The following is an 11,552-nucleotide window of genomic DNA, read 5'->3' as shown; positions in this document are numbered from 1 at the left end:
ACCTTTAATAGAGGGTGGCTAAGAAAATTACCCTCATTGGATTAATATAGTTAAAATATGAAAACCACAAATAACAACGACTAAACTTGACTATTCCAAACCACCAAAGTGTGAATATGTGTGAACAGTTAAAACCAGGCTATTGTTCTATCAACTCACTACTTTCCCAAGGCAACCCAAGCCATTTTCAGACAATTCTAATTATTAGAACTTTTAAGATTGTGTCCAATACCTGCCCCCTTGAACCTTCCAACAGTTAGCCCTTTTCTGCCCTTTAGACTCATACAGATCAAGTCTAAGTCCTCACTCACATGATCATGATTAGCAGGCAGGTATTGATAGAGAGTGACCCTATAAGCCCTCCTCCCCACTCTGCCCTGTCCACAATCTTGTCTCCTATCCAAACAGCTCCATTTCCTTCACACAGTTCCCATCGCAAGGCTTCAAATGCCCCAGCCCTCCTACTCAAATGTGTGGACCCTTTCAAGGGGTGGTCCCAGAAGCGAACACAATGCTTAGGCTTGCCTGTGACAACATAAAAGACAATGGGCCTATCACCTGACTCACTGAGGACACTTTAGTAAACACTGCCCATGGCTGAGACGACATCAGCACACCGCTGATGAACATGAAGCCCAGAGTCACTGAGAGGGTTGTATCCTTTCCACAGGAGGCTGCTTTTACATGCAGCCACTCCTTAAATTCTGTAATTTCCTTATGTAAGACTTTTCATTTCTGCTGTTAAAACGCCCCATTTGATTAGATTTGGTCTCTTGATTCACCTTGATTCTGATCCCATGTCCTAACTGTTCCACTCCATAGATATCCCCTACAATATTGAATGATTTGAAAATCTGATCAGCATACCAACAATATCCTCTAAAGAAATATTTTGCACCTAGCACATAAGTGAGAATTTAATATTTGTTGAATGAATAAATGAGTTCATATGCTCTTATTTACAGTAATCCCACCTTATCCACAGTTTTGCTTTACAGTTTATGGTCAATCGTGATCAAAAAATATTACAGTACTTTGAGAAAGAGATAGAGACCACATTCACATAACTTTTTTTTTTTTTGGAGACAGAGTCTTGCTCTGCCAGCCAGGCTGGAGTGCAGTGGCACAATCTCAGCTCACTGCAGCCTCCACCTCCCGGGTTCAAGCGATTCCCCTGCCTCAGTCTCCCTCAGTAGCTGGAATTACAGGTGCTCACCCACCACGCCTGGCTAATTTTTTTTTGTATTTTTAGTAGAGTCAGGGTTTCACCATGTTGGCCAAGCTGGTCTCCAACTCCTGACCTCAAGTGATCCGCCAACCTCAGCCTCCCAAAGTTCTGGGATTACAGGTGCGAGCCACTGTGCCCAGCCTCACATAACCTTTATTACAGTATATTGTTATAATTGTTCTATTTTATTATTAGTTATTACTGTTAATATCTTACTGTGCCTAATTTATAAATTAAACTTTATCACAGATATATATGTATAGAAAAACATAGTATTTATGGGATTCAGTACTATCTGTGGTTTCAGGCATCCACTGGGGGTCTTGAAATGTATCTCCCACAAATAAAGGGGGAGAACTACTATAATCCTAAAAATTCTGTAAGGCATTATCACTCATTTTATTATGAGACTAATGAGATCTAAGAGCTTAGAATAACCATGATCTTCTGATTGCAAATCCTGTACTCTTTAAACTACTGTTCATCCCCTCTACATATTCATGGCAAAAGTACTGAATCAGACAAGGATGGGAGCAGAGGTCTTGACAAACCCCCCATGATTATGTTAATCCAATAGTCTACAATGTGGCTAAAGCTAACAATAAACTATCTACCTAGTCTGTTCCCAATTTCCTCATGCTACACATCTTTTTTTTTTTGACAGGGTCTCACTCTGTCACCTGGGCTAGAGAGTGCAATGGTGTGATCATGGCTCACTGCAGCCTCGACTTCTTGGGCTCAAGCTATCCTCCCATCCCATGATGGCCTCCCAAGTAGCTGGGACTACAGGCACACACCATCATGCAGGTCTAATTTTTGTACTTTTTTGTAGAGACACGGTTTCACCATGTCTCCCAGGCTGTCCTGCCTTGGCCTCCCAAAGCACTGGGATTACAGGCATGAGCTACCACACCTGGCCTTAACGGTTTTCATTAATATAAATACAACTACGTATTCCCAATGCCACATTCATAAATGAGAAATTTTAATTATTGATATCTTTAAGTTTTTAATAGAAACAGTGATACAAAGCTGACTGTTAAAATTACTTAGTTTTTAAAACAATCTGCAAGTCAGTCTGTGAATGGTATTTACATATTTAACATATGTTTATAAGAAATATTTACCACTGCCCGGTACGGTGGCTCATGCCTGTAATCCCAGCATTTTGGGAGGCTGAGGCGGGTGGATCACGAGGTCAGGAGTTCAAGATCAGCCTGGCCAACATAGTGAAACCCCATCTCTACTAAAAATACAAAAATTAGCCAGGTGTGGTGGCACGCACCTGTAGTCCCAACTACTCGGGAGGCTGAGGCAGGAGATTCATTTGAACCCAGGAAGCATAGGTTGCAGTGAGCCGAGACCACACCATTGCACTCCAGCCTGGGTGACAGAGTCTCCAGCCTTTGAGACTCTGTCTCAAAAAAAAAAAACAAAAAAAACAAGAAATGATTAACACTATCAGTTATAATCATGCTCTGGAGAACTTTTTTAGCACTTGTAGGACTTGGAACTTGTAATGATAATTTTCATAGGACCAATTCATGGTACCATGAATTGGCATTATTTTCTCCTCAGATGTTAATACCTACTGGTAGTTTGTAAGGTAGTACCTTTAATCAGTTAAGAAGCTCATCTTAACAGTATAAATTCTTTAAATATAAATTATGTATTTAAATACAAATTTAAATACAAATTATGATTAATTCATCATAAACAATGGAATCCTGTTCCTTTACTATGTTCCTCTTCAGTGGCTACCTTAACTGTAATTTATCTGAGTTATTTTTTTTTGTTCTCATCACAAAACAAGAAAAAAAAAAAAGGACTACACAGCAAAAAGGCCAGATGAATAAATTAGTAAATTAAGAACATTCATAGTTTTGGCCTTTGTTCTCTGATACAAAAGCAAAGATTTTAGCATTTGCCCTATTTCTTCTCATCTGTGAGATGCTATCTACACTAGAAAAAGAGTTAGTAGATTGGTTCCTAACTTGAGTCTTCAGTTCACAAACTGGCCTTAATAAAGAATATATGCCTTGCAGAGAACACACAGACCAAGTCAAGTAAATCCTAATGGCTGTATTCATCATCTCTGGTTTCACGCAGTAGAGACTTCAAATAACCGTGGAAGTTTAAATGCAGGAAATGCTGCAGCCCCATCTACTGGAGAGGTGCAGGTAACTGAGTCAATTTTTAATAAATTTATCCTTATGTGTGTAGGTAAGAACCTTACCTACATCTTTTCGTCCTGGTTTTTCAAAACGTCTGTCACCCCTGGAAAAGAAAAAATAAGTTTCAAACAAAGTCTCAAAGTGATATAGATTTCCCATCTGTGACACTCACTTTCCCATTTTTCTAAAAGCATTTCTTCTTCAAATTACAAAACAAATAAATACATAGTTATTGCCTAATATTTCGAAAATACAGAAAAGCACAAAGATAAAAAGAAAAATATCCATCCCCTCACCTACCAAAAGCTGTTTCTATTGACCCAAAATATTATTTTTTAAATTAGATACATAGTATACAGTTTTATATACTGCTCTTAGAATGTGTTTTCCCACATCATTAAATATTTTCAAAAACACCTCTAATGCTCATATAATATCCTACTTTGTGGATATACAATTATATAAGGCCAACATCAATCTGTTTGGCTTATTTCAAATTATTTTGTATTATAAATATCATCACAGTGAACATTCTTGTACAGACATCTTTGTGCAATTGCCCCCACTCATCTTGACAGACTTCATATAAAGCCACAAACAATATAGAAAGAAGATACTTTTACTAATACCAACAAACAATAACATGACAATTTGGTATTTGCTATCAAATACCAAATCAAATTAACTATGCTGGCACTCATATATTAACCTATCTATCTAGAATCCGTCTTCCTTTAAATAAGAATCATTTAAAAATTTCTAATGTACAACTTGACTTTCAATACTTAAGAGCATTTTTTAAAATGAAACCCTTTAACTGTACAAAAACATTTCTCCCCGCAGAAAGCAAAAAATAAGTAAGTTTTATATGCCAAGAAATTTTTATGCCAATATGTGGATCCAGTTACCTTTCCTCCCAGCTCTGCGATCTATGCATTTCTCTGCCACCTCCTCGACCAAAAACACCCTCTACTTCATCAAAACTTCTTTGGTAGAAACCACATTCACCTCTGCCTCTGCCTGAAAATAAGAAAACAAAAAAAAGTGATAGTCAGATGTCAACATGTGGCACACATTCACCACCATAAATTAATATCTAAAGTTCTATCTCTATACAAGGCAGGACATCTACATTTAAACACTGAACAAGGCCTGATGATCTTGACTTATGAGACCAACAATGGCACTGAAGTAGCTGGACCACAAGAGGCTGAAAGAAACAAGTTAAAAAACTAACATAATATAATGCAATAGACCCAGTCCTGAACAAGAAAGTATCAACTTTAAGTTCTTTAACGAAAAGTTGAATAGTGAAATTCTAAGAAGTTCAATAAAACACTAACGTAGATTAAATATTTTATTGTTTTATTTTCATAAAAATGGAAGAAATCTTGGTTTAGAGAGTTTAAGAAGACAGGGGCTAAAGTTAAAAAGTCAAGCATAAAAGTTAAAATAATTTATCTAATCCCAGAGAAAGGATAACTTAATAGCATCAATTCTAAAACCATCAAATCTCATGAATGCCATACAGGTTATATTACAGAGTAACCAAAGGTACAGTTTACTCTATACCCAAATCTTGAAGTTAAAAAGAAATGTATCAGGACTAAACTTGAACCAACAAAGCTGGTAGAGTGTCTGGGTATAGGGATTTAGAAGCTCTCTCTGGTGGTTCAAGCATAAACTGGCCTTTACTGAAGGCAATTTGGTTAGATCTACTGACATTTGATTCAACAATTCTACTTAGGATTTATCCTAATAGAAATAGTTGTACAAAAATGCAAATATATATGAAGATGTTCACTGTAATTAAAAAAAAAACTAGAAATCTAATCAATAAAGGATTAGCTACATAAATTCTGATAAAATACAGTAGAACACTATGATGCCACAGCAAATTAAGCACGGACATTATTCTGTTCAATAACAAGAACATACTGAAGAATGATGCATATAAAAATTATTCCGTTTATATAAATGATATAGCTGCACCGTTAGGGTCAAGAAGGCTATATATCCAATTGTTAGGTCTGGAGGCAGAAGACCGTATGCACTTTTAGCTTTATACTTTATGTACAGTTTTCCCAACAAACATTTGTATTCAATACACAGGTGAGAAAATGAGAGGAGGGGAGGAGGGGTGGGGGTCTAAGGATGTATTTATAACTACGTGAAATCTTAGCCATCGTCCCTAGCTCAATTTTTCTCACAGTGCACAATGACCCAAAGAAAAATGATGATGGATCTTGATGAATGCATCCCAAAGCTAAATATAATTGAGCTAATTACTTCAAATATCCATGCAGTATTTCTATTTCTTGTTTGTAATTTATCAAGAATTAACTCAGAATACACTTGTACTTTTATATGACTATATTATGAAGTATCAAAATAATGCACCAAATTATTTTGTGGGTAATCTTAGAAACAATGGATACCCTCTTGACTAGTGCAAGTATCCACTTCTTCATTTGTCAAATGGCAGTGAGAAGCACGGTGGAACTATAATAAAGTTACCCTTCCACTTGTGTCAACTTCACTTAAAGTCAACTCACAGTTTAAGTACTTCTCCCCTTCAGGAAATGTATACACTGTATTTAAGATCCTAAAATAATGTAATACAAATTGTCATATAACGCATGTCCTCTACAAGGAAGGTTTTAGGATGGGGGCAAAAGTCTCCTCGTCTTTTAGAGAAAGCCATTTGCTCAGGAAGGCCATTACACCTGTATCACCTTGAAGAAAATGTTTTATTCCAGAAACATATAAATATAAAAAATAGCCTCCAGCTTACCAGAAAAACAAGCAAAACACATATAAAATATTTTCTCAGTTACGACTAGCACTGACACTGGTCCTGCTAATGATACTAAAACTTTAGGGTGGGACATACTACAACGATCAGGTTCTAAAGCTTTCCAACTTGGAAAAACTTTAATCTTCTATAAAGTGGTTCCCATACATGAATAAGGAAGTAAATATAACATGATGAACCTATCGTAAGGCTCAATTAAAGAACTGTTCTACTAAGAATTCACCCTATTCTTTTTGGGAATTAAAACATACTTCCTTTTAATAATGATGAAGACAATAGTTGAGAGCTGTGTCAATCTGCTTTATTTTTAAACAACCTAACCAAATAAAATAAGATGACAGTTTCATGTTGTTCTTACCACCTATTTAGTTTATTTAAATTTTACTAGTACATGATATTTAGCAGCCTGGAAATCAGTCAATTTCCACATCAAAGTTTCCTAAAGTTGCAAACAGCCAAGATAATCATCTAGTGTTAGCTCTGCCTATACAAAGAAAAGCCACAATAATCATTATTTAACCAGCAAGTTAAAATTAAGTAATGAGTGGAAAACACAAAACCACAGATTATAATTACAACCTTCTTTTAGAAAACGAGCTACTGAGATCATTAAGAAGAATCACGGGTGGTTGAGATAATGTTAACAGTACTTTTCACACCAAGTCAGTTCAGTCACTTGACTAGTTTCGTGCCATTCTTCAACATTAATATGTAAATAAAGTCATGACTTCTTACATATGTCACATCTATCTTTTTTACATAGCCTGATTAAATTCTGAATGTAAGCTTTCTATCATATGTGATAACCCTTCATTTCAAAGAAACCAAAAAGCAAGGAGAAATTCAACCATAAACCAAAAAGCAAGGAGAAATTCAATCATTCACTTGTTTCTCGATTAAGTAATGGCGGGGGGGGGGGGGTGCTGTTCAGAGATTGGTTGGTATTTGCAGCACACAAAAGTCGGTGTTATTCACACTTCTTCATCAAGAAGATCTCTCCCTGGCTTGCCCTGAAAAGCACTGGAGGCAAAGCTGCCCAAGTACAACCTCTCCTTGCCACCAACCCACAGCAGAAAAACACAGGAAATGCCCAAGCAGCAGGCCAGAGCCATAAGTGGTCAGTCCCAACTCAAAACCACCACCATGCCACCAAGATGCATGGATCTCAAATTCTGGACCAATGGAACCTAACTCAGTGTATGAATCTGAATTGCCTGTGGAGCTTTTGAAGCACACACATGCCTAGATCCCACCGCCCAAAATTTTGTTGCACAGGTATTTCCTTTAACTTTTACAGATTAGTCTAACATCTCCTCAGGTTAAAAAAAAAAAATACTCTCTAAAGATGGACAAATAAGGCCAGAGGGAAAAAACACTAGGTAATAGTACCTAGCAAAACAAATAAAGAGTTTTAATCAGACACTTCACACCTGGATTCCCACATTCTGAGTGGACTACTAAAAGAAATCTCTTCCCAGGAATGCACAATTGAATGCATTTTCTAGAGAGACTGTAGACAAATTACTCTATTTATAAAGAATTTAAATACTCTATACTCATGATCGTGCCAATCTTGGTGGTACAATATGCAGAGACAATGGTCTCACTAATTGCAGACATCCAATTCTTCCATTTCTAAAGCATCTCTTACAGAAAATTACAAGGTGTATTTAGACCACTGTTATGATTTAGTCAACATAAGAGCTACATGATTAAGCAAATATTCATATTACAAATATTTAAGAATGTCGTCATATAGGAGAAAATCAGCAAACCCAAAATAGGGGGCAGATATCAAAGAAACAAGTAATGTCAAAATAAGAACTATTTTTCCAAGACAAAAATCTGTAAAACTATAGGTTAAATAAATGAATGTGGCAGAATTATCTTTTGTTCTACCCCTAAATGTCCTAGTCCTGATGAGGCAGTTTTTGTTAAAGCCCCTCTCTGGCTGGAGAAGCTCTTGGCACACGCCCCTCACACAGAAACTGTCACAGAGGACTGCAGGTACTTCAGTGCTGCTTCCATAGTTAAGACACTTCAGGAGGCGTTGGCTCCCAGAGTGTAAGGCTCTCCGGGGATGAGGAACATGGATCTGTTGGAGTGAATTGGGACTGTCTAGACTCCCTCATGTTCAAATCTGTACAGCTAGAATTATACTCCTCTGTTCCCAATCAGTGATTATAGAGGAGATACCTTAAAAAAAATGGTTCTGAATATAAATATCCAGGACATTTAGTATGCAGTTAATGTCAAAGAACAGTTTTTATTAAATCAGGCATTAAAATATTTTAAAAGTAAGTTCTCTATCCTTCTCCTCCTCCATTATTACTTTTTTCATATGAAAGCTCACCTCGCCCTCTTGAAGAACTTCGACCTCTAGGAGCCCCCACCACTGTTCCTCCTCCTCCTCGTCCTGTCAATCGCAGGACAGCAGCACTATTTACAGACATGGAAAAGTTTCTCTGCCAAAAAAAAAAAAAAAGAGAGAAAAAGGAAAAAAAGAAAAAAATGGATGAAACAGATAAAACTACATGTTGCTTCTCCCCACATTCCTACTGCATCTATAAAATGGCATCTAATTACTACTAGCAATGGAAAACCATAACTGCACAACATACGAAATGATCCAAAACTTGATTTTACCTGATAATTGCAAATTAACATTTCAGATCAACAAAATTGACAACCAATGTCTTACACTATGCTAGGTTTGGTGAGGAAATAAGCAAACAAACTAAACACTCTATATATGCACAAGTAGATAGGGAAAATACGTAACAGAATAAATACAGAAAATTTTACAAAAGAGATCTGATTTGAAAGGGTCCTGTAAGCCTTTAACTGGTGAAAGGTGGAAATGATAGGGAGTTACCAAAAGGTCTGATGCGAGAGAAGGACATTCTGCACATCAATGTGAATTAGCAACTCCAAGTAGTATTCAACAGAATGACAGGAATCACAAGTGAATGGGAAAGGGCCAAGGATCTAAACAAGACCAACTATCTAAATAACACATTAATGGGAAGACGAAGGGAATACTTAATAAATTAAAGTAAAACCCAATCACTCAGTTATTAACCTGCATTTGCACCGCAGCCAATCTGGAACAGGGTCAAGTACAAAGAGATAGTGGAGTGCACCTTTGGTATGTCTGTAGCCAAGGGTTCTCCTGGCAGAGAGAAAAGCTTAGGCTTAAGAGTCAAGGTAAAAGGCCAGGTGTGGTGGTTCATGCCTGTAATCCCAGCACTTTGGGAGGCCGAGGCAGGTGGACATGAGGTCAGGAGTTCGAGACTAGCCTGGCCAAGATGGTGAAACCCTGTCTCTACTGAAAATACAAAAATTAGCCGGGCGCGGTGGCAGGCACCTGTAATCCCAGCTACTTGGGAGGCTGAGGCAGGCGAATTGCTTGAACCCAGGAGGCAGAGGCTGCAGTGAGCCGAGATCATGCCACTGCACTCTAGCCTGGGCGACAGAGCAAGACTCCGTCTCAAAAAAACAGAAAGAAAGAATTAAGGTAAAAAAGAATCCTGCAATTCAACTAATATTTTAGCCCAAACTGGTTTCCACTGACTTTCTATTTTGATTCAAAATCAACTGAAATATGATGTCTATACCACCTTCTTTTGAAGAAGTCAACATCTAATCGTTAAAAAACTTCTACTTTCATTATTAAATGTGTTGTAATAAATAGGTCATTTTCTCCTAGCTAGTTTTTTCAGAATTTTATTCACAACAATTTGTTTGGTAAGTTTTAGGAACTTTATCAGTGTAAATAAGATTTTTTTTTAGTTTATAGGTATATAATCATATAATCAAGTAACTTCAAAACTAAAGACTTAAGATATATTTGACAACTAAAAATAAGACACGAAACTCAAAAATTATATTTCTATTTCAAACTTTAATAAAATGTACTTAATAAAAAAGAAAACGGATTGAAACATATATATTAACTTACCTTTTAGCACAGAGTAAGCAGTGGGGTACTAAATAATGTCTCTGGGTATTACTATAATTAAACAACAGTATGAGGTCCCAAAATACAGATTAATATATTCTAATATTGAAATAATTGTGGTCAGAGCTAACTGCATTATTATGCTAGGATCCCATGCAGTTGAACACCTGTTAACCAAACTATCACATATATAAAACTCAAATGCACCCATTTGTATGTGTGGGGACACACTCATATATTTTCACAAACTCATGCATTGCTGATGAAAGTATAAAGTAGTATAATCTCTCTAGAAGGCAATTTCTAAAAATTATTTAAATGCCCATCCCCTTTGACACAACAATTCTACTTCTTACCCATGTAAAAACTAACATAAACAGAAAGATCATTAACTACAGTACTGTTCATAAAAGCAAAAATATGGAAGCCATCTATGTATTAGCCAATCCTAATTTAAAAATCATGGTCCTCTACATGTAAAATTCCGTACTGCTGATTAAAAAAAAAATGAAACAACTCTATTTCTTTTTTTTTTCTTTTTTTTGAGACGGGGTCTTGCTCTGTCGTCCAGGCTGGAGTGCAGTGGCACGATCTCAGCTCACTGCAACCTCCGCCTTCCGGGTTCAAGCGATTCTCCTGGCTCAGCCCCCTGAGTAGCTGGGACTACAGGCGCATGCCACCATGCCTGGCTAATTTTTTCTATTTTTAGTAGAAATGGGGTTTCACAGTGTTGGCCAGGATGGTCTCAATCTCCTGACTTTGTGATCTGCCCGCCTCGGCCTCCCAAAGTGCTGGGATTACAGGTGTGAGCCACTGTGCCGGGCCACAAATCTATTTCTTAGGCAGAATCGTATGATAACAAAAACTGCAATGTCCTATGGTCAACCTAATATATAGAGACATGGAGCATACTTGTAATTAGGAATACGGAGAGGCCAAACTCCCTGGGACTGAATTCTGGCCTCTATACTCAATTCTCCGTGCCTCATTTTCCTCATCTATTTAATGTAGATAGGGATATTTTTATCTACCTCACTGGTCACTGCAAGCACTCAACACGTTAAATGTTAAGTGCTTAGAACAGTGTCTAATACATATTAAAAGCTAAGTAAGTATGTCGTTATCTCTTAGATGCTTAGGTTAAAACTGTAAAGTGCCAGGCACGGTGGCTCACACCAGTAGTCCCAGCACTTTGGGAGGTCAAGGCAGGCAGATCACTTGAGGCCAGGAGTTCGAGACTAGCCTGGCCAACACGGCAAAACACCATCTCCACTAAAATTACAAAAAATGGCCAAGGATGGTGGCAGATGCCTGTAATCCCATCACTTTGGGAGGCCAAGGCAGGCGGATCACTTGAGGTCAGGAGTTGGAGAC

General features: G+C 37.3%; 1 protein-coding gene and 1 long non-coding RNA gene across 46 annotated transcripts in view; one reads left to right on the top strand and one right to left on the bottom strand.

Annotated features, from left to right (window-relative positions):
• Positions 1 to 11,552, bottom strand: part of GIGYF2 (GRB10 interacting GYF protein 2) — a 159,843-nt gene that overhangs the window by 92,539 nt on the left and 55,752 nt on the right. For 42 of the 45 annotated variants that reach the window (XM_031008459.3, XM_055379800.2, XM_031008461.3 and 39 more), the window contains 3 exons: positions 8,571 to 8,682; positions 4,311 to 4,422; positions 3,465 to 3,505 (listed from right to left, as the gene is read on the bottom strand). In XM_031008459.3, the coding sequence (XP_030864319.2) occupies positions 3,465 to 3,505; positions 4,311 to 4,422; positions 8,571 to 8,682 (265 nt within the window). Of the gene's footprint in view, positions 1 to 311; positions 608 to 3,464; positions 3,506 to 4,310; positions 4,423 to 8,570; positions 8,683 to 11,552 lie in introns of those variants that run through there. The other 3 variants (XM_055379812.2, XM_031008462.3, XM_055379813.2) reach the window with 1 other exon arrangement.
• On the top strand, positions 824 to 4,375 carry LOC109025969 (uncharacterized). Its single transcript, XR_002004932.4, has 4 exons — positions 824 to 909; positions 1,253 to 1,348; positions 3,274 to 3,408; positions 4,246 to 4,375. It is a non-coding gene; the product is annotated as an uncharacterized lncRNA (long non-coding RNA).

This window comes from Gorilla gorilla, chromosome 11 (genome assembly GCF_029281585.2).
Source record: "Gorilla gorilla gorilla isolate KB3781 chromosome 11, NHGRI_mGorGor1-v2.1_pri, whole genome shotgun sequence".
Classification (NCBI taxonomy): domain Eukaryota; kingdom Metazoa; phylum Chordata; class Mammalia; order Primates; family Hominidae; genus Gorilla; species Gorilla gorilla.
Note: the sequence above shows the minus strand (reverse complement) of the source record. Positions and strands in the feature narration are given on the sequence as shown.